This window comes from Squalius cephalus (genome assembly GCF_949319135.1).
Source record: "Squalius cephalus genome assembly, chromosome: 21".
Lineage (NCBI taxonomy): Eukaryota > Metazoa > Chordata > Actinopteri > Cypriniformes > Leuciscidae > Squalius > Squalius cephalus.
In genome coordinates, this window is record NC_137142.1 from 3632420 (window position 1) to 3659692 (window position 27273).

The following is a 27273-nucleotide window of genomic DNA, read 5'->3' on the forward strand; positions in this document are numbered from 1 at the left end:
TTGGAGCTGGTTGGAGCTAAACTCTGCAGGACAGCGGCCCTCCAGGACCGAGATTGGTGAACCCTGCTATAAAGGATCACAATTGCCCCTTATTGTGATTTTCCTTTCCAGAAGTTGTCAACCCTATTTGAGGTGTAATCTGCGTATTTCTGTACAAATATTGTTTTTAAGCTTAGTGCCTGCCTTAATCACTTACTTCTCCATAAGTGTCTCTTTAAAAGCATTGAAGTTGTCTGAGATGTTCTGCATCTTGCTCTGGAGAAGCGCTGAGCTTCCTTCAGGACCAAACCTGCCGAGTTCCTCAGACAGTTTCTGCAGGGCTTCCACGTCCTCTGCATGCTCACACAACTCTGCATTTGTGTCCTACAAATAAAGACTTTATGAGAACCTAAACAGATTATAGGACATAAACAGGGTGTCTCTGAGAGCTGACTCGCTTTCAGTCCATTTTCTAAAAAAGAATCCACATCCTTTAATTACTTCACAGCCGTAAACCATGATTTATATCATTTCATTGAAGCAAAATGAGCCGTCAATTACTTTAGAAGAGAATCTAATGTTAACAAAGAATAATAACTTCTGTAACACTTTACAATAAGGTTCATTAGTGAACACGAACTAATAATGAACTGCACTTATACAGCATTTATTAATCTTTGTTAATGTTAATTTCAACATTTATTAATACATTAGTTAATGCAATGTGAACTAACATGAACAAACAATGAATTACTGTATTTCTATAAACTAACGTTAACAAAGATTAACAAATACAGTAACAGATGTATTGCTCATGGTTAGTTCATGTTTGTTAATGCATTTACATACTGGGAACTTACTGTAAAGTGTTACCTTTATATAGAAGTATCTAGCTAATATAAATGAAGCAAAGGCTTAAACTCTGGTGTAAAGCGGTGTTTCAGCGCACCTGTACGAGCTGTGAGAGCTCAGCGACGCTCTTTCCGGGTCCGTCGCTCTCGCTCAGAGCCTGGGAGCTCTTCAGCACAAACTGCTGCAGCTTCTCAGAGGTCTTCTCGAAGCGCTCCACCTGGTCTCTGAGCTCCTCCATCTGAGAAAGCTTCAGCTTGTGGCGCTCCGAGGCGTCGGTGAAGCGCTGGGACAGGCTCTCCATCTGACGCTGGAGCAGGACAGCAGCTGTCGGGTCAGCGTTCTCCACAAACTCCTGCACCTTCAGCTTCATGGCCGAGATGCTGCTCTGCCTGATGGACATGTCCTGCTCCACCGCCTGAAATAAACACACACTTATCAACATTCATCCGTTGAGCTCGATTAAATATGAATATTAAGGTAAGATCAGATGTTTTCTCAAGCTATTATCTTTACACTTAGATGCATAGTTTTAATGTGGTCATTCCATTATTGTATTTCCTAAGTTAAGATTAACTCTCCTCTGGTCATTTTAACCCGAAAATCATTTTCTTTGAATTTTCTTCAAATTGAGTGTTCATCGTAGTGGTTCAAGACCTTAAGACTTTTGTTGCACTTGAAAAAACAGGATTTGAGGAGTTTATGTGGTTGTAATAAAAATAGTAAGAAATCCTTCCCTTGCGGGTCAGTTTGAACCCCCAAAGGAATGAATGGGAAATGGGGGGAAGGGGGAATTATTTATTTATTTATGTATTTATTCTGAATTAAAATCAACATTTACAAATAAATATTCTTCAAGGTTTTGATTGTTTTTTTGCTGCTGTCCACCCTACAAACTTGAATTATTACAAAATTACCGAAACTTCAGTGTAAATACATACCTTAAAAATGCTCTAAATTAAAACTAAAAATGCTAAAACTTCACCAAAAAAACGATTTTATAATCTCTAATATATACCTGAATACACACAGAAGAAAAAAAAATGAAGAAAAACTGACTTTAGCACCCAGGGGAACAGTTTGTTTGCTCCATACAGAGCTATAAGGCCATCTAGAGTCATGAAATATGTTTTTTTTTTTTTTTTTGACATTTATATATATATATATATGAATGGTTATACATTTCCATCTAGTTACCAGAAGTGCTTTATAAAAAAAAATTAAAATAAACGTTGGAATAGTTTGCCTAAACATATTAGAGACGCTGCTATTGTACAGGATTTTAAAGGACAACACATCTGTTTACAATAGCTTTTAATCTGTGACAATTTTATTATGTGTTGCCTATGTGATGCTCTTTTCTGTTTTTGTGTTCTGTGTGACATTGTAAAGCACATTATGTATGTGCTACATAAATAAAGTTGCTTTTGCTAACATGGTCTTCATAAACAGAGCTAAAACAGTGGCATCTGAGAATGTCATCAGTTTCATCAAAATTCATCAGTTGAGCCCAATTAAATATGAATATTAAGGTAAGATCAGAACTTTTATCAAGCTATTATTATTTTTACATTTAGATACATATGTAAGGCATGTGACAGAAGAGATACTGAATGTGGGTTCAGGGTTTTCCTCTTGAAGTCTGGACCATTTTTATATTTTGCTTAAAATAAGTACATAATAATGTACATAATAATCAAAACGTCTTCATCATGAGCAGAAAACAAAGTTAACTAGTCATTTCAAAGTTTATGTCAATCCTTGCCATTTACAAATAATTTTCCCAGATTGTAAGAATTATGTTTATTTTGAAATGCTCTTTCACACGCTGAGTAATAATGCTAAATGTAGATGAAAAATACCTTGTCACAACCCTGGTTTGAACGCTCAGAGTCAGATAAAATACATCTGAATATGCATGATATCAAGTATCTTTGAATGAAAGGTGAAAGGTCACATACTGCCTCCTTGCCAAGTGCATTAGTGATGGAGTGAGAGTCGAGCGGCACTTGCGGCGTCTCCTTCACGCTCTCCTCCACCTTCTCCATCCAGGACATCATCTCGTCCAGCCCGTCCTGGACACTCAGAGAGCGGGTCAGAGTCACCTGGAGCTTCTCATTGCGGTCGCTCACGGACTTACACAGGTTATCGTATCTCTCTGCGATGTCGTCTACAGACAGAAGCATATTTATAATGCAAAATTATTCACATGTTGTTCAAGCTGTCAAAGCTCTGCAGGACTGACCAAATGTCCACGTTGCTTTGGTTTAATAATCTTTTGTTGGAACTTTTCTAAAAATAAAAAAATAGCTGATCACAGTGTGATCATTTTTCTTTTTTCCATACAAACACATATACATTTGACATAAGCACAGTGAAAGACAAGCACAAAAACAGAGGGTGCATAACACATGTTTGACATTTGCAAAGTTAAAAAAAATACAAATAGAAGGAACTGGAAAAAAATGATCTTTGCCGATATGCACTGGTAATATATGTACAGTACACATTTGAGGGAAGTAGGAAAATAAATCCTGGTAAGCAATAGTTATTTATATAAACTGATTAAATGTATTTCAGAGGCACAGCGTGATCGAAATGAGTTTATCATGATTTATGAGGAAGAGGAATCAACTGTCCTACAGAAGTCTTGAAAGAAAGCAGACCAGGCTTGTGTGAAGAAATCAATATTTTCATGCGCAAATGTTGTTCATTGTTTTCCAATTGAATAAGATATGTTTTTCTGCTATTGGCAACGAGATTAACAAAAATGGTTATAAATCTTTAATGTAGGAATGTGTTTTAGCTTCTCAATTTATAATTTAATCATACATAATGTAAACTGTAACATGTTTACATATTATTTTACAGTGTTAAAGTGCTACCAATTTTAAGGTAGTATATTGTACTGCTTATTTACTGTATGCTGATTTAAAAAAAATACTTAATTAAATAAATTAATAATAAATAAAACATACTTTGATATTACAGCAATGAAATTTTGTGGGGGAAGTGTGGAGATTTTACTTTATTGTCATGCAAATTCTTCACAATCTTAAAATGAAGATTTTTTTGGCTTCTGCTTGTGGTGTGTTTTTGCGTGACTGGACGTGGACTCACCCACGGTCTCCTGAATCTCCTCCGGATTGGACAGCAGTTCTCCCTCGGCAGAGATCAGGGCGTCGGCGGATCTCCTCAGCGTATCCAGCACAGCCTGATGGGACGTAGTTTGCCCTTGAAGACTCTGGAACAGACCGATGCTTATTACAATCCACTAATAAGAGTGCAGTCAATAGACTGGTTATCTTAAAAGCACAACATCAGTGGTGTGTGTTCTTTATTCATCTCAGTAAGGCATAATAGACCGTGACATTACAAAAGGTTGTTTAGCATAAGGACACAAGGTCAGAAGACAGTCGTGTCCTAGAGAAAAGTAATGGAGCATGAAAACATCATCTCTCATCATCTATCGGATCTCGCTGCCGGTCAGCTGAATGTGGTCTGAGTGCATCACGCGAGACGTAATCTATTTAAGTGTGATTAGCTTTGTCTGCTTCTCTATTTACCTTTGCAAGAACAACTAGCTATAATGCGTCACAAGTAAATTAAATCTGTGCCAAGTTATTTGTGTCGTGACATGTCTTCAGTGATATAAATACACAAAAAAAGAGAAACGACCATGCATTTTAATAATGTTCTAATGGAAAATTATGATTTTGTTCAGTGTGTCTAAAAGAATATAACACTCCCCATAGATAACTATTTTCGATTGACACCAGTGTTGATGTGCAGAACTCATACTGGCTCGCTGTACTGACTTATTACAAAACAGAAAATATGATGCATATTTTAAAAACACATTGCAAACACTAAAAAGTCGTTTTATAGTGCACTGAAAAAAATGGTAACCTAGTTTATTCAAGTCAAAAATATTATTAAATATGGCTGAATCAACTTAAATGCATTAATTTATACAAACAAAATAAATGAAGGTTTTTAGCCTAAAAACTGCAGGTTACCACTTTTTACAGTTTAAGTAGGACCTAAAATGAACACTCTCCAAGCAATGCTTGTTGGTGAGTATACGAAATGGTGTCAATCGCCAATTGGCCGGTAACATTTTTATGAGTTCAAACAACCCAATGCTGTGAGTACATGATATGTGAACAAACGTGAACGACACTCCAATGAATGCTGTATCGTCAATAAAGTTTAAGCCTTGCCTCTTGAAATATTCGAGCGCAACTGGGTTATCTTGCTTCACACTGCTCATAATTTACCCGGGGTTAACAAATAACCCTGGGTGTTCATACACTGCCATTTCACACTAGACTCCAAAAACCCTGGGTTAACGTTCTTATTTGCATATTTGCAGTGTCAGTGCCATTGATTGGCACTGAATTCGTAATGGCTCTAGCATTGTGTATGCTCATATTGCAGACTATCAAGATTACACTGAATTGTCTTTTCAGACTATAAAAGGCAAGAATGAAACGGTCTATTCTTCACTCCAAATGACGTGTTTCCTGTCACCATTTGACATTTTTCAATGCAAACACTGAAACGATGGTTTATATACAATGCACTGTGTTTCCGTGACTGTCTAAAGCATGTGAATATGAGGCACGTGATTGGCTGTCAGGGGCTAAGCATCACGCCGTAAAAACGCATAATTTCGCCCTGTAAGAGTGGAGATAACAGCACAAAAGAGACGCTAATCCTTACCCAGAGCAGGGTTTCATCACCCCGGTTAAAAAGCAGTGCTAACCCCGCTTCTAAATTACAAATGTGAAATGCTCCTTTACCCACGGTTAAAAGCGGGGTTCAGCACAGTGTGAAAAGCCCCACACAGTGCCATTATAACTCTGTGAACTGAAATAATGACAGTAGATTGTGTTCATGCCTTGGTCTCCTCCAGCTGTCTCTGAAGGGTTTGTGGATCTCCAGCAATGGGCTCTGACTGCTGTCTTCGGGACTCGTCCTCACAACTACTGAGCCACTTCACCAGACCATCACTGGCATCTTCATACTTCTTGTACTTGTCCACCACGTCTTTGAGATTGTTTCCAAGCTGATTACACTGAAACGTATGAGTTTACAGTTTATCATTTCAAACTTTTAATGTAATTTTGTATTATTTATATTAAAAAGTTTGGAGGATTTAAAGGAATGGTTCACTTAAAAATGAAAATTCTGTCATCATTTACTCACCCTCAAGTTGTTACAAAAAAAAGTATGAATTTCTCACAAAGAAAGATATTTTGAAGAATGTCGATAACCAAACAGTTGATGGACCCCATTGACTTCAATAGTATTTGCTTTCCTACTATTGAAGTCAATCAGGTCCATCAACTGTTTGGTTACCGACATTTTTCTAAATATCTTCCTTTGTGTTCAGCAGAAGAAAGAAACTCATACAGGTTTGAAACAACTTGAGGGTGAGTAAATGATGACAGGATTTTCATTACATAACATCACAACAGACCTTCTGGATATTGTTGATTGTTTGCTGAATTAGAACCATTGAGAGACAAATGCTGCCATCTATTGGTTGTAATTATAAAGTGGTTCATTTCCCATACAGCTACAGTAATGTGTGTGGAAAATGTCATTTTTTTTGGCAAAGTTCCTAAGAAAAATGACTTTTTTTAAGGTTGATTTTGGGGTACCTGGACATATTCTTGACAAGATTCTGCCACTGACTCTCCATAAGATCAAAAAGAGCAGTACCTGTGTGTGCAAGGCTTTGTATCGAGCGGCAGCAGAATCCAGCTTTTCTTTGACTGCAGAACAAGTCCCGGACATATCAACCACCGCCAGGCCGTCCGTTCCCCCAGATCCCCCACGATCGCAGGCCTTCGCTGCGTCCAGCACCTTCTGGCCCGAGATGGTAATGAAGCGCAGGTCTCCTTTATGAGAGATGACGTCCTCAGAGAAACTCTTCTGTCTCTGTAGATTGTGACTCAGAGTGTCCAGACTCGCAGCGGGCGTCTCCAGCTCCTCCACCTGCCCGTGGGCCTGCTGAAGCCACGTCTCAAACTCCTCACAGTCCCCCTTAAACTTCTGAAGCTCCTCCTGAACAGTCTGCACGTGCTTCATCTGCTGCTCGGCCTGTGTGAGAGAGGACTCGTAGCGACCCTTCAGCTCTTTAATGTCCCTCTGTAACTTGTCTTTTTCAGCAGGGGACAGGACTTGAGCCTGTTTGTCGAGTAACGCCTGCGCTGACTGTGTGGCAATGATCAAATCCTGCTGTTGGGACAAGATTTCCTGGTGGTGAGCCTGTGGAGATGGAGAATGGAGGGCTAAGTAAGTCATTTCATTCATTCAAGTCATGCATTTCATTGCCATTAAATCTGATTTTAAATAGTTTGGTCACGAAACTTTAGAGGGCTAAGGCTGATTGTCCTCTGCTGATCCTACAGCCAATGAGATTGCTTGCTCAATTAAATAGTCAGGAGTGCGTTTGAAAGCATCGTTAGCCAGCTATGGTCGCAAGTTCTGTCATTATCAGTATAGTTCAACGAGTCTGTGTTTCCTGAAAACATAGTTCTAACAAACATTCGCAAACAGCATCGCAAAGTTGTGTGGTTGTAACGACAGATCTCGACCTGTGGTTAGAAGCAGAGTTTCTAGTTTGCATGACATGTGGACTCAATAAATCCAGGTAGAAACGTTAACACAAGACAAAGAACAGAAGCTTACTGAGGCTCTAAATACACAGTCAAACAAAGAGCATTTAGTCTAATATATTTTTTTCTGTTATAATTACACTTTCGTATGCTGAGGTGTACTTCTGTTTCACAAGGGTATGAAAAGTCTTCCAAAGAACTACTGTAAATAAACACTGAAGTACTTACTTGAACTCTATCATACTGCTGGTCCAGGTCCAAGGCTTTACCGTCTTGTTTTTTGCCAGTGTGGAGACTTGTGTTATCTGTAGCATCTAATGCATTTCCATTAGGATCATCTCCCTCGCCAATAATCCTCTTCTCTGACGTGTACTCCGGCATGTTTCCGTTCTGTTTACCCGTCTGGTCCTTTTGTATTCCACCCATTTCTTTCTCTTTCCCAATGTTGGAGATCCAGTCTAGAAGCCCCTCAATTTTGGTTTTACTCTCTTCAAGTTGTTCAACAGCTGCTACCTGTATTGTTGCAAAATCAAAGAAAGAATAACTATGATTTACTGAAAATAGTCACAAAAACCCAAAGACACTTTTGAGAGCCAGCACAAACTAACTGCATGAAAGTCACTAAATGTCTTTTTTTTTTTAAACTACTAGTTGAATAGTGTTTGGAAAAGTGTTTTTCCCCCCTAACCTTCTCAGTCTCCTGCTTGATAGCACTTGTCAAAACCTTCTCCAGATCCTTCCTTGACTCTTCTGCCTTCTGGTTGAGCATATTCGCCTTGCTCTTCAGTTCTTCCAGTTTGTCCTCAAGAGCCGATATCTGCTCTGGAGTGAGTTTACTGCGGTTCTCCTCCAGAAACTTCTTTGTGCTACTGATGACTTCATTGAGGGCACTGGCATTAGCCTGCAGGTCTTTCTGTAGAGCCTGAGAGACCAGCAGAGAAACAATCGTTAATATTCAGCTACCATCTAAACAGATAAAAACAATGTAACGCATAATTAATTGCAACAAGCCACCTGATTTTTACCTCGGGTAAAGGGTTAAGGGTGTTCCTAGGCATGTAATAATGGTAAATTCATTGTAACACGCAGACATGAGTGGCTAATCGCATATACAAAAGAAATATGAAAAATACACCATTGTTCCATAAATAGTTACATTTAGTATTAATTATTATGAAAGTTCATTATTCTAAATATAGGCAATTGAAGCAGCATGTTTGTCAGGACACTGATATGCAGCTTCTTAGCATGTTTCCTGGTAGCTGCTCAAGAGCTCCTCAAGTGTTCAGGATGGTTTCTATTGTGTTTATGTCATTGCAAGCTAATTGCTAGACAGTTGTGAAGCCAACTTGTCTGGCTGTATGCTAGGTGACCGACAGATTGATCTGGGCTGTGTTTCCCAAAAGCATTGTGAGCCCAAGTTGATTGTGAGGACCATTGCCACCAATGTTTCTACTATCAACTTGAGGAGTAGTTGCTAATGCATGTATTTGGTTTTGTGTGGTTGTTAGGCAGTGGTTATTCCAATGTCCAATTCCAATTTATTTATAAAGCACATAATAATACAACAAGGCTGAACATAGTGCTACACAGACAATAAAACATTAAAATATAACAAACACAAATAACTATAAATAAAGAATATGCAAAATATCTACTCTCAGATTGTTAGACCCACAGACACTTAGGAGTCTTAAACATCTTCAAACTCTTAAAAACCGTTTACCTGTGACAACAGTACCTCAACACTCACATATGATCAAAAGCTAAAGTGAAACGTGGCTATTGGGTTCTGGGTGTTACTAGGACGGTGTTGGGCTGTTTATCAATGCAAGTATATGGGATTTTTAGCTCTTCTTTTTCATCTCCTGAACAAAAATATGGTCTGATCATTTATGAATTTAACAGCACACCTTAAATCAAAAATCACAAATTTAGTTGATTCATCTGCCTCTATTTACATAGCAACGCCCAACTTCCTGCAATCCAATCAATTCCCGAAGGACGAAATCAAGTCCCACTCTACTTTTATTTTCTCATTATAGAGGCTGTTTCACTTTTGCAATTGGGAAGAAAAGACTTCTGGTTCATGCAAACAAAGACCTCTAATAACTTCTTTAACTGTATGTAATCACAAGCGTATGTCGTAGCAAGTGTGACCAGGTTGTACCTGATGCTCTTGCTGGTATTGCTGGAGGTCTCCCACACTCTTTGCACTGACTGCCTGCTGCTGGTGGCCGATCAGTCGGTTTTCCGTCTGTGTTAGATCATCAAACAGCTCCTGCAGCTTTTCTGAAAACTCCCTCTGCTTCTCCACAGCGGCCTACCACATAAGCATTCAGTTAGAAAAGAAACCTTTTCCACAGAGAACAACCACAGCATCAAAGCAAACACAGAGCATTTAACCATTAGCAGTGACTGAGTATGCTGTAAACATGCCAGCCATTCAAAGAGAATTTGGCAATGGTAAAGAAATGTAGGTTAGTGCTGCCTTTTCTGCCAGAAAGCATATCCACATATAATGAAGTTTAGGTCCTTTGGTAGTAAGAGCTGAATAGGTTCAGGCAGCCTGAAAAATGCAAACAGGATCAGAAGAAGGTAAGTTGGTGGCAGTGATCAAGCCATGGCTTTTCTGTGTTGTAAATAGAACAAATAAATTGTGATTAAAATCTGCAAAACACAGAGCAACATATTGAGTATCACACACAATGCATTCATGAATTGTCTGGAAAATATCATAATAAAACTCTTTTGAAAGACCCCATGAAGAAAACATTTGGGGGGCTTATTGGGGGGGGGGGGGCAAAACTTTACAGTACAACAAAAAAAACTAAAAATATTCATTACTCATCAAAAAGGTTGTTATCCATGTTTTGGTCCAACGAATGAAAGAATGTATGTAAAATGGCTCTAGCGTAGCAAGTAGCAGATCATAGTTCATAGCATAGCATAGACTAAACACTATCTTTATTTTACAAGAATGGCAAATTATTGAAAATTTCCTCTACCAATTTCTTGTTTCATCAGGAAATATATTGACGCAGGAAAGAAAACTACACACAAGCAACTTTTTGGGGTCCCTTGCGTTAATAGGGCAATGAGTTTGCCAACACTTCACATCAAAATGCACCACACATCAAAGCAACAACTTTTAGAAGCATCTCTGTGCATTTTCATGTGATCAGGTAAATGTCATCTCTCTCAAACCTGCTGCTGACTCTCATCCTCACGGATCTCCAAGTGGACCTCCAGAGTTTGTCTCTGAGTGAACACTCTGTCCATGAGCTCTTTAAAAGATCTCTGGGTAGTGCTGAGAGCCCTTAGAAGGTGTCTGCTGTGAGCGGGACTCAGGAACTGAGCATGCTCAGAAATGAAGTTTTGGATATCAAAAGCAGCATCTTCCAGGAGCTGTCGGGTTCCTGACAAGTCCTTCTCTGTGTCCTGAATCAGGAACAATAAAGAACACTAAGTAAAACTGTTCAGATAATGACTTCATTTGATGTGGAAGCTAAATAGCAGGATATAATGTCACACTGTATGGAAACCCTTGTATTTTGGGCGACTTTATGTTCCAAGACAACTTACCTTAATTTGCTGAATCTTGATCTTAATTCTCTCTGTGTCATCAGTATCCATGATATCCAGCTTAGACACCATCGCAGAATCATCTTGTATACAAACTGATATCTTATCAAGAGAGCTTAGCAAATCCTGATATGAGCTTTCCAAATGGATCTGTAACCCATATATGAAAAAGTTTAAGATCATATAATTTGCATTATTCTATATTTACTCTTGCTTTCTTTTCATAAGACTTCACTAACCTTCACTGTGTCAATGGCTAGTAGAATAGCATTACTTCGCTCAGCTGACAAGTAGCAAACATCTCTGTAAGCATTCTGTATATCTACATAGACTGCAGCCAAATCTTGGTGGATTTGCATGGAAATGAGTTCTTCGGCAGAATTCAGAAGTTGTTCTGCTACGCTCAAATCTGTTGTTAGTATATCAGGGAGAGCAGCAATCTGTCTTTCCAGAGACTAGAAACAGAGTGTGTGGAAGTAGTTGAGGAACAGAAGAAAGGAATTGAGAAGAAGAGTGACAGAATAAAAGGAATAGGCAACAGGCTACAGTAGAGATGATATGTAGAAAGAAAGCACTGGTCAAATATTAGTAAAAAGCAGGAGTATCTGGGGTCTGTGGGTCATGAGAATTTCAGTGAAGTGAAGAGAGACAAATAAGTGACAAACCTGAACTTCCTCAAACTGACAATGCAAGCCCTCAATATCTTCTGCTAAGGGACCATTGGCCTGCAAGTCGCTTCTTATATCTTCAAGAGTATCGCAATGATCCTGAAGTCTCCCAACACATTCCAAGTAATTCTGGGTGGAATATCTCTGCAAAAAAGTACATCATTATACTTACACCTTTATCTAAAGATATCAAAACATGCACTTGGATGATGCAGAGTTGATAATGCTTTGAAAATTAGCTTCTAACTCAGCTGAGAGTAGTAGCAATACTCACTCTCGGTTTAACTTCTTCTGTCTGCCTTAGGTTTGGACCATCTGCCACAGAGACCTGGTAGTTAGAGTTGGTTGACTGAAAGACATCATCTGCAGCAGTATCATCTGTGGCTGAGATCTTGTTTTTAGCATCCATGCTTTCATCTCTAAGGACAGTGCCTCCCAAAAGACTGCTAAGCTCTCCACCCACATACTCAAGCATTCCCTGATCTCTACTTGTGGAGATCCCCTGAATCATATCCAGTTTATCAGTCTGACACTTTGATCCATCATTACTCTCTGGACAATTCTGAACTTCTCTCGGATCAAGTCCTTCATGTGTTTTCAAATCCAGGAGGATATCTGGATCCCTGATTCTCTCATTTGAGCTAGGATGATTGGCTGGAAAGGATCCAGAGGGGTGCTGAAAATTTTCAATAATGCTATTAATGGCTTGGCATTTTTGTTTTTGAGTTTCGTCCACACATGCTCCACCCATCTTCATTTGGATAAACTCGTTTAAAAAATCACAGCTTCCCATTGATTTTGGAGCACTTTCATCATTGGCCCTTGCCATTTGAGGTAAATGAAGGTTATCTTCGAGTGCAGCTTCAGCAACTACTGTATCTCTACCCTGAGACTGTTTGAAGATGCCTGCCTTTCCCTCACTATTCTGATCAAGCATGACTCTGACAGAAGGACTTGGATTTTGGGGGTCAGTCTGCAATTCACTGGATTCTGTGAACATCTCTTCTGAACAATGACCTGAAGTTGACTCAAAAGTTTCTACCAAGTCTTTTACATGTTTATCATTGTCACTTGTAAAGTCGGAATCAGCTGATCTGGCTATTGCAGTGTCCTTTGAGGCTACTTCATAACAAAAATTGCTTTGCTCACTTGAGTGTTGTATGTTATGCGTACTTCCGCTTGAATCATCTTGACTAGAGTTAATAGTAATTTCAAGAGGCAATGGCTTGGAATTTACTGTTGATCCAGCTAAATCCTTCAAGTTGAGTTGAAGTGTGTTCTCTGATCCTTTGAAACCTATAGAGTTTTCAATGTCACCATTCTGTTCTACATTATAGTCAATACTGCTTTCTGTACAGATCACTCTCGGCTCAGGTGTTGTTATTGGTGCATTTCTAAACATTTCTGACATGTCCTCATAACTAACCGACACATTTACTCTGTTCTCTGTGCAAAACGCTCCTGGATCCTCATCAGAATGCTCATGATCTGGATTCCCATTTATATTATTGGAGTATTTAGCTTCATATGATGCTTTGGTCTGAAATGATATTTCCTCTTTCTCATTCAGAAAATTTTGAGCTAGTATGCGGTGACCATCAGTACTTAAATTCACCTCTGTTGCAGTCTCCATTGGAGACGGGACACTTGCTCCACATAAAGACGAGGTTGGCTGTGCTTCTGCAAGTATTTTATCTTGTGCAACATCTTTTACCATTGGTAGCAAAGTGCTCAAGCTCTCAGAGAGCCCCTTGTCGAAATATGCGTTTGTTATTGCAGACTCCACATCAGACATTTTGAATTCCTGGTCATGATTAAGTACACTCTCTGATTTTCTTTCATCAGAGCAGACATTACTTTGTGATGAACATGATATCCAAGATTCACTCTGTACAGGGCTAACAACTTGACTTGCTATAGTCTCAAGATGTGCCCCCTCCCTGACACGCGATGAAGGACTTCCAGTTTCACAAGAAACATCAACAACAAAAGTGTCAACATTGTTATTTGGCCTTTTTGATTCATTTCCTTCCAAAGTGAAAATGCTTTTTCTTTCATCTGTAGTGCTCATCTCATTGTTAGAATCCATAGTCTTGAAATTGCCACATTGTACATCACAATCCTCCCCTATTCCAAGAGTCTCAGATACATCATCATACACATTATCTTTTGTAGAAATAGCTTTAGATGGAACGTCACAAATGGTGGGTAACAGAAGATCCTGACTACTGCTCACACCTGATATATCTGTAGATACCTGCGTGGCTTCATCTGATCTTGAGCTTATTTGACCTCTTTTTGCTGAGTCAAGCGCCATAATGTCTAGCCTTTTGCCCTGCTGTGAATGTCGCATTCTCTCAGCCTCTTCATCATCCAACATTCCCGACTGGAGGGCATCATTTACACTGAGCACACACTTTGCCTCTGGATCAATGATGGCCTTGCTGATCGCCTCTGAACCGAGAACACTTCTGCTAATATCATCAGTAATCAGACCCGTCTCTAAGGCATCACAAACGCTAATGGTTTTTTCAATTGCTGTATCATAGAAACCACCAAAAAGTTTCTGCTTTTCCATGATCTGTAGTGCTACCTTACTTGAGATGCAGCCTTTGTTGACAGAAGTGTTCAAACCTGACAATGTAGCACTTTCGTTATCTTTCAAACCATCCCCTTGAAGCTGCAATGCAAGTACTTCTAAGACAGTCTCTTCATCGATAAGGCCTTTATCGAGAGCACCTTCAAGGTCATACCGTTTTCCAGAGGTGACATCTAAAATCCCACCTTCCTCTACTTGTGCCCTAAGAAGATGTATGGCATAATCTCTCTCAACTTTGTCATCCCACACATCCTCTGTATGTGGGAATTCAGAGGGTATATCTGTATAGTTGGTTGTTTCACTGGCTTTCGATTGTTTTTCTTGGCCTTTAACGGCATCATCACATTCAGGATTCGCTACTATCGAGCACAAACTTGTGGCAGTTGCTGCTATAGAAAAGGCTGTTTGTGATAACTCCATTGTTTTTGACATGTCGCTTTTGTCTGCTTGGCACTTGTCTGTGCATGAACATGTAGAAACCTCGGGCAGTTTGTTCATTTCAATTACAGTCACATGTTCATTACTTCCTAGGCAAATATCACACTTCTGATCTGTTGCTAAGGTGTTTACATCAGATTCAAAAGGTAAAGTAGGTTCTATGTAATTGTGTATTGCTTTCACATTCACTGCTTCATGTTCTTCTTCTTCTGTGCTTTCCAAAGATTCACAAATCTGCAATTCTCCCAGCACATCATATTCAGCATCCAGACAGTCATCGTCAGTGTTAGGAACGCTGCTGTTCAGTGGAGACTCATGCAAATCTTCCGAAATATTATTCATACGAAGGCCGCTAATGTCATCTGCACATTCTGATTCTGATACTTCAAAAAGTAATTTAGCCATTTTATTTAACTGGCAATCAAAGACCAACAGCCTTTGGCCTGACTTTGGATCCATATAGCTATTCATCATAAGGTAGGAAACAAATAACTGTTTCATCTCAGAGAGAGATGGTGCATCTGTGCTGTTTTCGTCATTAATTTCTACACCGGATGTACAAGATCCTTCCATTTGCAGCTCCCGCATTACCAGCCATGATGAAAACCTGTTATTCAGTTCATCTATATCAGGAAAAACATCTGGGATTTCTATTGTCTTCAACAACTCTTTTGTAAATGTCTCAATCAAGTTATTCTCCACTGCAGAGTCAACATCAACTACCTCAGAGGTTTCAGGTATGTACAAGGCTGTTATGTTCTGCCGGTTATGCAGCAGTTCAGATGCAAGTTTGTCTGTGATTATATTTTGCTGAAGAGAGGTGGAGAAAGAGAGGATTTCACCAGCGTTAGGCCAAAGGAGACCCATAAATGCTTTCTGTCTCTCCAGAACTAACAATGCACTGCTAGAGCTTATTAAGTCACACTGGACAGCCTCGTCGACTGTAAGTCTCACCCCATTGCAAGGATTAACAATGCCACCATTTTGGGCCTGATGGCTCAATATCTCGCTCGCAGTGTCCTGATCAATCAGACCCTCAGATAAGGCCTCCTCAACAGTCAGCTTTTGGCCGGTGTTGGGCTCAACTATGCCTCCTGCAAACAACTGGGTGCTCAGCAACCGAAGCATGGTCTCTCTATCAATGACGCCCTCGTGCAAAGCTTTCATAACATTAATCTCTCTCCCAGATGTCGGGGATATAGTTCCATCTTTTCCACATTTCACTGGAAGCAGGCGAAGTCTTGTCGGCTCGTGAATCAAGCTCCTCTGCACAAGCTGACTGAGTGTGACTTTTTCTGCAGTGTTGGGGTCAATCAAGTCCTTCCAAGTGTCCTTTCTCTCTGACATCTGGATAAAGAGTGAGTCGGGTATCAGGCCAAGTTGAAAAGCCCTTTCCAGATGTAGGATATCACCGGTGTATCTTAACCCTCCAGTCGCTAGCTGGATTTCAATGATCTTTATAGCTGTTTGCACAGATATAGCCCCATTTTCCAGGGCTGCTATAACTGGCAATGGTTCTAAAGCAAACTGGGGATCCTGAACACATTTTTTAGCTTTATTCAAGTCTTGCAGTTGCTTGAACATTGTGTCATCCACAAGTTTGTTCTTGAATGCATCCTCCAAGTCCATACACAAGTGCTGTTCAGGCCAAATGAGTCCATTTGTAATAAGTTGAGCCTCTAGAAGACCAAGTCCTGTGTTCTGGTCAATGAGGCCATTGTTCACTGAGCAACACACAGACATGACAGCTCCACTTTCAACATCCAGAATCCCTTGAATGACCTGCAGTGCCTGGAAAGAGATAAAAGAAATCAAGATGTTTCTGAAAGTATGTTCAAACATAATCATTAATAATTTTGATAACAATATTTGTTATAAATACCATCAAACATACTCACCCATCAGTCAAGTCTATGGATTGTACTAGCTCATGTGCAACAGTGCAAGTCATCAGAAAGAGAAATGGGACGCAATAAAAGCTTACATGCATCTGTGAACAGAACTCTCAGTATTTTGTAGAACAACACAGTTAGAGAAAACACGCAGAGCATTATGTTATTATGTGCAGTGTGGTGAACCTCATGTAGACGGAAAAGAATATCCTGCTGTGAAGAAAGAGTGAGACTGGCTGACATGCAAGGTATGTTTACAGCATACTCAGTTTACCATGAAGTTTTAAAACACACACACACAAAAAAAAAAAAAAATTTTTGCCATCTTTGCAGTAGTGGCATTAAAAAGTTAGAGAGGCTAAGGATTTTGGAAACTGTCTTACCATGCTACATATTTCAAGCTGTGAAAACAAATGTTAGTCATGCAGTAGGAGAGAGTGTTTACACTTTGCACACAATAATCACCATATACTGTATAACCACCAACTGGCAGAGTATCTCACCTGATCAGCTGAAGAAGTTGCATCTGCACACTGTTGCGAGAGCTCGTTGTAGGCCTGATGAAGAGATTTTAGCTGCTCTTTTGCCGCTTGCTTTTCTTCTTCTGTCATTCTAGGAAAAGAAAACATTTTACAAAAAAATCCTTTTGTGAAAGCACATGAAAATGAGAAAATAAGTTAAACAAGACAAACAAGTGCATGCAAATAAACAATGCTATTGGAAGCCACAATGCATTCTCAGTGAAGACCTGTCGACATTATAACATACTTGTCACTGTGTTTGGTCAGCATCAGCTGGGTCGTTTTCAATGCTTCTCCAATTTGTTCCTTCTTTGTCACCATCTCCTCCAATGACATCTATAATATAACATGATAATACACAGTATGCATTAGATTTGTTGCACTTTGAAAGCCACTTCATCCAACATCTACTGTAGGCTATTCAAACATCTGAAATCAGATTAATGTTTTTTAAGCAACCTCTAGCCGTATAATTTGCAGAAAAAGTGAGGATATGCCACTATTAGAGTTCCATGATTTAATATTATAATGGGGTTCAAAAGTTTGAGACCACACTGAAAACTTGGGATTCAAAATCTAAATTAACACAGTAAATAAACTTTTCGGGATTTTGAACATGTTAAAAAAGATATAATTTCCATCTATTCATTCTTTTATCCTCTGTAGGATGCCTCAGCCTATCCCACACACACCTACTGACAATTTAGTGTCTCCAGTTCACCTATGGTGCATGGATTGTGGGGGAAATCGGAGCATGAAACCCATGCAAACACAGGGAGAACATGCACACTTCACGGATAGAAGCATATGGTAAATGTAAATGTAATCGTTTATAGATATTGTGATACTGACCATGTGTGCTTTGTATAAAATGTGTTGCTCCTACTGAAGCACAAAATTCTCTTAATAACATTCATAAATCATGCTGGTGTAACAGTGTGGTATTCTCAGGAACAGGCTGAAGACTCAAAAGATGAAATCCAAACAACACTTTAATAATTAGAATCACGTGAAACTCACGTTAACACAACAGTATAGGTATTACAGTGACCAGACAAGGAGTGCAGGAGAAGGAACAACTTAAGTAATGAACACAACGAGGATAATTACTAAACACAGCTGACGCACATGAACTAATATTGATGATAACCAATGAGATGGACGAGTAGGGAAACTGAACAAAGAAACATGTGACAGATGAAAACATACTGAAAGTCCATGAACAAAACTAAACTGAACGTGACAGCTGGATATCATGAGCAACGCATTTTACACAAACCTGTGGAGTCCATGTCAGCTTGTGTGCATGCTGTTATTAAAGCAAATACAGATTCTGAAATGTGTAATTATTTAATACTGGGGGGTTACCAGAAAATGCGAAATACAGGAATTTTCACAATTGGTCTCAGACTTTTGGATCCCACTGTATTTTTAAAGAGATTTTGCCATGTTTATATAAACATCAAGGTTGAGTAATCAATCTTTTGTTTGGAGAAGTATATAGTCTTTCATCAGGGATGTGACATTGTAGGTGGATGAATGGTCATTTTAACACAACTTTCTAACTTGGCAAACAATTTATTTTAAATGGCAGGTAAATTGTTCTCTGCTCTTGGTCAATCAACAGCACGTCATTTACCACCTAAATTACTTGGCTCTGACAACCAGGAAGCACTCCAAAATGAGTGGTGTGCAAGATTGTGTTTGATGAAGTGTAGAGATATAGCAACGTCAGTAGTGCAGGGAATTCTATAACCACCATATCATGCTGTGATTTAAGCCCCAGTGTAATTTGTACAGTTTATCACACTGTACATGCACAGTATGTTAATGTGGATGATGGAGCTTATGGATACATTTTCATTGGATTATTATTGACCTCATGGCTGGTCCAGATGTAATATAACAAAATGGTGATTATGGTGATTATTTAAATCACAATTTGAAATGAAAGGGTAGATACATTATGGGTAAATATTCTATGTGAAATGTGGGTGGATAATAAAAGCAAGCAACAAGTATGTGAACAACAAACATATGAAGAGATACAAAACAATAATCTTTATTCAGAAAAACAACAATGTAATTGTGTTGTGATGTTTTGGACATATTAGCAAAGTTTGGAAATGTCAAAAAATTCAGTTCCCTATAATGTTGACAAGATGCTGACATTAAAACAGCTACAGATAGACCTGTTAAAAACGATGAAAAAACAATGGGATAGTTTGACTTGTTTACCTGGGGTTTACTAGTGCTCTCAGTGCTGGGTTTACCATCACTTTGAGCTTTTCCATCTTTGTTCAGATTCGTTTTCATACTGGACAATAACTTGTTAACTTTATCGCCATGTTCTTTCTTCTCATCCTCAACAGACCTCTAAAATTATTGGAAAGAAATTGTAGGGTGGATTAGAAAACAATTTAGAACATTCATTATTAGCGCAAAAAAATCAGTGTTTGAATACAATATACTGTACAGAAAGGAATGAGCAGGTCTATTTAGCTCCCAGCCATTTTACATGGAAGCATTCTTGGCAATAAATTAAAAATGCCATCAAAAAGAGAGAGAAAAAATGGATCACATAAGATATGAGACATTTTTAAACAATATCTTACAGTAGAAAAAAAATCCCATATTTTAAAGAATCCCATTTTCACCATTTTGACCATTATGCTCTTTTCAGGATAAAAATGTATATTCTTCTATATTAGTTAATGCTCCACCACAAAGGGTTGCTAATATACTAGCTATGCCAATTACTTTTTCTGCCATTCACCAAAAAATGGCCTGATTTTAGAAGTCGAGTAGCACATCAGAAGTGCCGATAGGTCCAGAAGTATTGGAAAGATGAAGTATTGCCAGTACTATGGGGCTTTGTTACTTCAAGAAGGACAAACCCAGTGTGGCTGTCAAAAACACTCTTTTCTAGAGCTTCCTTGAAAGACAATTTTCGCTTGGTTTTGGGGCAAGTGATACATTTCAAATGCGAATTGTCGTGTTGAAGATGTGCAGCAGTTGCTTTGTCGATCAAGCAATTCTGTATGCCATCCTCCACTGAGACTCTCTCTTGGCTCTCTGGGTTTATGAGCCCACCTGTTGCCAGTTGAAACTCAAGACACCTCGCTGCAACATCCTTTGGGAAAAGGTTCTCTTGCATTGCCTGAGCCACAGTCAAAGTCTTTCCATTTTGAGGGTGAATGATACCATAGTATGCTTGCTCACATTGCTGGATCTGTCTGGCAAAACCTTCATCCAAGAGTCCTCGATGTTGTGCCTCTGTAATCAGAACCCTTTCACCAGATGCTGGATCACAGATGCCTCCAGTGCAAGCCTGGGCTTCTAGCAACCTCAATGCGGTGAGTCGGTCCACAAGGTTCTGCTGGTGCCCTTTGAAAACCGGGAGTCGTTTCTTCAAAGAAACATCCCAGAGTCCTGCAACAGGACCGTTTAAAACTTTAAAGACAACTCTTCTGGAAATCAAAAGATCAGCAAACTCTGAAATGCTGAGCTGACCACTCCGGTAGCTATTGAGCTCTTCCATTTGGAGAATTTTCAGACTAAGAGCATTTTCAATGCAAAGCTGCCGCCCAGTCTTATGGTCTGTTAGAATGTGTAAAAGATTCCTACTTGAGTCCATGATTGTTATCTCTTGCCATTCGCTCTCTTGTCGTGAGAGAAACAGGTAAGTTCTCTTGTCAATGTGCCCGGCCTTATATGCTTCATAGGCTGACATTTTCGCACCATTAGAAGTGTTGATGACCGATATTCTGTGTTTGCTGGAAGGTGAAAGGGTGAATAGATGTTGGTCACCAAAAGGAAGAAGATACACTCCACCATTGACATCATATACACAGATTCGGAGCAGTTCGCTGTAGTATGCCTTCTGCCCTGTTTCTGGATAGTGAAAATCTTTTGGGTTACTGACTGGATCATAGAGACTTTGAAGGGTGGTTTGATTTATGAGCCCCTGCTCTAGTGCACAATCCATGGGTACTCTAATTCCAATCAATGGATGAATCAAACCTCCAGTAGCGATTTGAGTTTCCATTATCGCTTTCCCTCTATGTCTATCTAGAATTCTCTCCTCCATAGCCTGAAACACTGATAGAATCTTCCCAGCATGAGTATAGCCACTGACTGCCTTGTAAGCATCACTTATTTTGTCTTTGAGATCCTCAGTAATGATACCTTTCTCAAAAGCATCTGAAGGAGAGTAACCTTCACCTGTCATAGGATCAATAATGTATCCTGTGGCAGCTTGCGCTTCCAAAAACTCAATGGCATATGTTTTAGATATTAATCCTCCTGCAACAGCATCGAGGAAGGACAGCTTTTTCTTGCTAGACTCCATATAAACACCTGCAATTGAGGACGGTTTACCAACAAATTGAGCAAGTGAGGCTTCTATCTCCTCCATAGTGATGAGGCCTGTTTGCAACTTGAGTGCAATTTCCTGAGTAATTATATTCGTTTTTATTAACTTTTTAATACTTATCCGTCCTCTGAGACCTTGAATTTTATGGGAAGACGACTCCAATTTTAGCCCTTTCGATTTTCTTGCCATAGGCGAGTCAGAAGCAAGATCGATGGAGGACTCAGAATCATTGATATTGAATGTAACAGTCTGGCTTTTACCAGACCTGCCTTTATCAATCGAGCTTTTCCTGAGTATAGGATCAGTGATGTCACTCTGACCGTTACCAACCATCACTTGATTTGTGTGTATTTCAAATGCATTTGAATTCTGGAGTGGAACCGAATTTTCTGTTTTCTTGGTAGCATATTCCAGAGTTCCCTCGTTGATTACTTGCATTTTTGTTTGCTTGACCTTTTGTAGCTCCTCCAGCACTTTTTCCTTTTCCAGTGTTGCTATCTGCAAGCATGAGATCATTTATGCAATTAGAGCAAACTAAGTTTAGATGTAACATCCTATCTACTATATTCTCAGATCTTGACAAATATGAAACTCGTCCTAAATTGAAATCCAGACTCTATGATGCTGAAACCGTACTGTACACTTATATATATTACATTTTGTAATAAATATATTTAATGATATATTACATTACATTTATATATTCACATATTCATAAATATTTAGATAAGAGTTAAGGTGAAGTGTGTGATTTCTGCACTATTAGAACTGCAATATATAGCTTCCTCTCTACCCCATCTTCTACTGCTTTTATTCACAAAAGTGAGGACTATTACTGTCTGGGGTATATAGCTGGTGAACAGATTTGAAATTAATAGAATTTACAGTGATCACAGCAACAACAAATTCTGGGGAAAAGCAGGGAGGTCAACCATCAAATGACCTATGGTGCTTTCAAACTTTTGGTGCACACTTGATGTCAGAATTTAGTTAATTTGGATAATGTGAACACTGTTTTTTAGAACTCGGATGCACACCTGTAAACCATGACTGAGTCCACCTAAAAAGGTGGTTTGGGGTACTCCGGTACGATTTGCTGCTGATATGAATGCGATTGTCCTAAATCGTTGAAGGGATCTGCTATTGATGATGTATGATTGGTTGAATTGTGTCAGTGTGTGCTCGCTCACTTTCTTGACAAGTAGAATTGATGCACTGCAAGCAGAGATCTAAGCCAAGAGATAGACCAAAGTATAAGGCCCTGTTTACACTAGTTCGACCCTCGAAAACTGAGACGTTTGGAAACACTGAAGACCCCGGTTTAGTTTAAAAACTCTGGGGTTGAGTTTCAGTGTAGACAGACCGAAATGGAGACATTTGAATACGAAGGCGTGGCTGCCCACATTCACTCCCTAACTGGGTCTCGTGGATCATTGCACATCCTTCCCTGATTCATCAAGCTCCTATCACCATTACACTACTGGAACACGACAATAACAGACCCTGTAACAGACCAGGCTCGACGACTGTGTAAACAATAACATGGAGACAGAATTTCAAGCTTTGCTGACTTTTGTCCTTTTTAGCAGCCATTGTGCAGTTAAACTCTGCACTTTATAATACTGCAGCTGCCTACATGTGCAAGAGGCAAGCTATTATTAGAGTAATCAGCAACAATCGGTAACTGCTTACACTTGTACGTGCATGTCCAGTGTGCATGAATGGTCATGTGACATACATTTTCGGTTGTGTAGTGTGGGCCGAGATTCTTTTCTGAAAAGCAGTGGAAATGTCAGTATGGACGAGGATCGTTTTAATTTTCAAAATGCCATGTTAAAACGGTAACACACTAGTGTAAACAGGGCCTAAATGTGAGGTGAGTAAAACTATCTATTTTGCTGCCTTGTCCCGCATTGTTGTTACCTAACAACAAGGGTAAACAACTGACACTTTGTTGATGCAAGCGTACTGAGGATCTGACCCACAAAATATAAGTGTGAATATAATACAGAAGGAGCAACTGACTAAGCAATGGAACCAAGTGTGAAAGTACCTTTACTTATAGTTATATCTGCACATTGTTAAAACACAAAGAAATTACACACTTCACCTTTTAATGAAAGTTTTACAAAACTGCGAATGCACCTGAAGTCGTACCTCAGAGCTCATTTTCATTTTCTTTAGTTCCTCCTCCAGGTTCTGTTTCGCTTCTTCGTACGACGCAACAATTTTCTGAGTCAGCTGAAGTTCAGTCTTCAGCTTTGCTAGCTCTTCGTCTTTGGCACACTGATGACTGGCCTGTCCAAGTGCCTCCAATTCTTTTAGATGCTTCTGCTCAGAATTGACCGCTACCTCAAGCTTCAGATTCTTCTCCTGTAGAGACTTCATGTCATTGATGTATGAGACGATCTGTTCTTTAAGAGATTTCCCTTCCCTTTCCGAGATGTTCAATTTCTGCTCAGACTCTGCCAACATTTGCTTTAACCTTGATATCTCGTTTGAGCTGTCTTTGTGAATATTGTCAAGTTGAAAAATGCTAGATTTTACCCTGATTTTTTCAGTTTCCAACTCAGAAATCTTTGATTTTGCTTTGAGAAGTTCCAGGTCAAGAATTCCCCTCTGTCTGTCAGATTCGTCCAAATGTGTGCGTACATTGCAGAGCTGTTGTTCAGCCTCTTGTTTGGCTTTTGTTGCATTAGCAATTAATGCCTTCAGCTTCTCCACTTCTTGAGACAGGTGCTTGTTGTCTCTCTCTGCAGTTTCCACAGTATGCGAGTGCTCCGTTGATTTCCTCTCATGCTCCAATTTTAAGCGTGATTCTTGCAGCGAAAGCTTTTGCTCCATTTCAGCCTGCACCATCTTCAGTTGAGTCTCATAGCCTTTCTTTTGTAAGTCGAGTTTACCTTTGAGATCATCAAGCATCTTTTTACAGTTGTCCAATTGTTCGCCAAGCTTTTGTGACCTCAACTCAGCAGCTGCTGTTTGATTTTGCTTCTGCTTAAGCTCTTCATGGGTTTGTCTCAACTTCTGCTTCAGTTCTGATGTTTGGAGAGATAAACTTGTAATTTTGTCTTCTGCAGCATTCCTATCCTTTTGAAAAGTGACTAGCTCTTGTTTTAAATTCAGTACAGATTTATCTGCACTTGAGCTCATTTCTCGCAAAACAGAACTTTTCCTTTGGAGTTCAGCCTCAAATTCTTTGAGTTTGGACTGGCTTAACCTGTTTTCTTCAGTCACCCGCTTTAGCTCATCTTTTGTTCTTTTTAGAGTGGTACTAAGATTATCAAATTCACATTTTAAAACCTGTAACTTCTGGTCAGCGGTTTGCTTATCCCTCTGAAGAGATGAAATGTCCAGTTTCAGGCTTTCTGTGGCTTTTTCTGAACTTCCACTAATCCTGCTAATTGTCTGCTTACATTTCAAAAGCTCATTTTCAAGTTCTCGCACCTTTGTCATGCTCTTCTTACCTTCGGATGACTCCCTTTGAGATTCTCCTATGGATTTTTTCAATGCCATGTTTAGGTTATTGATCTCGACTTTATGTTCCTGAACCTTCTGATTAGCCAGATTCCTCTCAGTGGTTATGGAACTCAGCTCTGCTTTGAGATTTGAAATCTCTTTTTCATAGTTGGTGATGGTCAATGTGAGAGACTTGATCTTCTGCTGTAGCTCGGATGTCTTTTTGGCTTCTTCGTTGTAATCTTTAAGTTTGATTTGAAGCTCATGAGATACCTGTGTTTTATTCAGAAGTTCCTCTTCAAATATTTTTACCTGAGATTTTGCACTTTCTGTCTGGGATCTGAGTATATTAATTTGCTGTTCCTTACTGTCAATCTCAATGGATGCTCTATCGAGTTCTGCTTTCACATTTTTAATGGAACGCTCAGTGTCCATGTTAATCTTCTTGAGTTCTTCTACTTTCTTAGTAAGCTGCGTCACATGCAAGGAACTTTTTTGAAGCTCTAATTCAAGGTTTTTGATTTTGAGTTGAGCTTCCTTCTCTGTTCTTGTCTTCAGATTGATCTCTTCTTTGGCTCTCTGCAGTTGCTCCTTCAAAACCTCTGCCTCACCTTTCAGGGTTTTAATCTTTTGGTCAGCATGTGATTTGTCTTGCTGGATTGACTCAATACTTACCTTAAGATGTCGGGTATCACTTTCCAATAACTGACTCTTTCTATTAAGTTCATTGACCTTGAATGTCATATGCTCTACTTCAGTCTGTTTGGAAGACAACTCATCTTCCATGCACCTAAATTTATGAGCGCTCTCCTGTTCCAAGGAGGACTGCTGTAGAAGTTTCCCTTGGTTGACCTTGAGCTGGTCCTTTATGCCATCAACCTCTGTCTTCTGAAACAGCACTCTCTGCTCAAGAGCCGATTTGTCCCTTTGGAGAGACTTGATTTGTTCTTGATACACATAGACAGACTTTTTTAATTCAGAAGATTCTTGTCTTAATTCTTCTGCTTTCTGTCTCATGTTGGACCTATCTGCATCCATTTCCACTTGAAGCTTCTTCAGCCTGTTGTTTGCCTCATCTAATAGCTCTTTGAAACGTTGGGCTTTCTCCTCAGCCACAGTTTTGTGGACAATGAATGAGTTTAATTCAGACTTCAAGGTCTTGATCTCAGTCTCAGCTCGTTTCTTGCCCATAATGAGCTCTTCCATTTTGCGTTGCAGGACATCTGCCTCAGATTCAGAATGGATTATCGAAGAACCAGTTGTAAAAGTGGACAGTTGTGCACCTTCTATGGAGAAACCCATCAAGGATTCACCTTGCTTCATTCTGACTTCTGGCTTGTGTGCCAGATCCATTTCCATGATTCTCACTTGGCTAAGGAGCTCTGCCTCTGCACCTTCCTTAGCCCTCAGTTCTCGCTCTAATGTACGACTGTGCTCCTCCAGGCCCTGTACATCACTGTCCTTGCGACGTAAATGATCTTCCAGCTTCTTACGGGCTACTGTACTTTCCTCTATGCTCTTTTTAAGGTTGCGGAGGCTCTCTTCCAGGGAGGCCTGTTTGGCCTCTGACTGCTGAACCTGTTGTCGAGCACGATTCAGCTCTTGCTCGATGGAACCTTTGCTTTTGATCACACCTTCTAGTTCAACACGATATTTCTGGGCCTCATACTCAGCCTTTGACCTTTGTAAGGTCAAGTCCTCAATTGACTTTTTATGCATCTCAAGGTCTGCTCCCAAGATGTCCAGCTGCTGCTGCCTGTTAGACAGTGATGCCTCGAGTTCCAGTACCTGACGCCGGAGCCTGGTGATCTCCTCTTCACTTGCAGCTTTCTGCAGCTCCATGCTCTCAGTCCAGCTTAAGTACTCCGCATTTTCCAATGATTTCCTCCTCTGTAATGAAAGATACAGTCATCTTCCAGTCAACCACTTGGAAGAGAACAGGCGGTTCTTGCCCACTTACCAATAAAGGTTGAAAAACCAACACCACCACCAAGTGTTTGCATATACTCTTCAGCATTTTTCCAGGACATGCTTTCCCAAGAGACAAGGTCAACAGCAATGATACAAAATACAGCAATATGTGCTATTTTGTATCAAAATATATTTCCAAGCACCGAACAACATTTTGAATTGCAGGAAAGAGTGTAATAAATATGTGTGCAGCATGTTTGGGTGTGTGTGATTGCTCTAATGGAACATGGCTGGGAGCAAAGCCTTGCTAAATAACATGCAATGAAGCTGCTACAAAGCAACAAAAAAAAAGGGAAAGGAAAGGACAC

General features: G+C 39.6%; 1 protein-coding gene across 1 annotated transcript in view; it reads right to left on the reverse strand.

Moving 5' to 3' along the window:
* Positions 1-27273, reverse strand: part of dst (dystonin) — a 202274-nt gene that overhangs the window by 69520 nt on the left and 105481 nt on the right. The window contains exons 37-55 of the mRNA XM_079855818.1: positions 23693-26884; positions 19983-22033; positions 19399-19534; positions 17408-17496; positions 17143-17251; positions 11985-16538; positions 11708-11854; positions 11282-11497; positions 11043-11192; positions 10665-10898; positions 9628-9780; positions 8146-8379; positions 7686-7970; positions 6559-7107; positions 5732-5908; positions 3949-4072; positions 2790-2998; positions 929-1246; positions 197-363 (exon numbers count right to left, since the gene is read on the reverse strand). Coding sequence (XP_079711944.1) covers positions 197-363; positions 929-1246; positions 2790-2998; positions 3949-4072; positions 5732-5908; positions 6559-7107; positions 7686-7970; positions 8146-8379; positions 9628-9780; positions 10665-10898; positions 11043-11192; positions 11282-11497; positions 11708-11854; positions 11985-16538; positions 17143-17251; positions 17408-17496; positions 19399-19534; positions 19983-22033; positions 23693-26884 — 13094 coding nt within the window. The remainder of the gene's footprint in view (positions 1-196; positions 364-928; positions 1247-2789; positions 2999-3948; positions 4073-5731; positions 5909-6558; positions 7108-7685; positions 7971-8145; positions 8380-9627; positions 9781-10664; positions 10899-11042; positions 11193-11281; positions 11498-11707; positions 11855-11984; positions 16539-17142; positions 17252-17407; positions 17497-19398; positions 19535-19982; positions 22034-23692; positions 26885-27273) is intronic.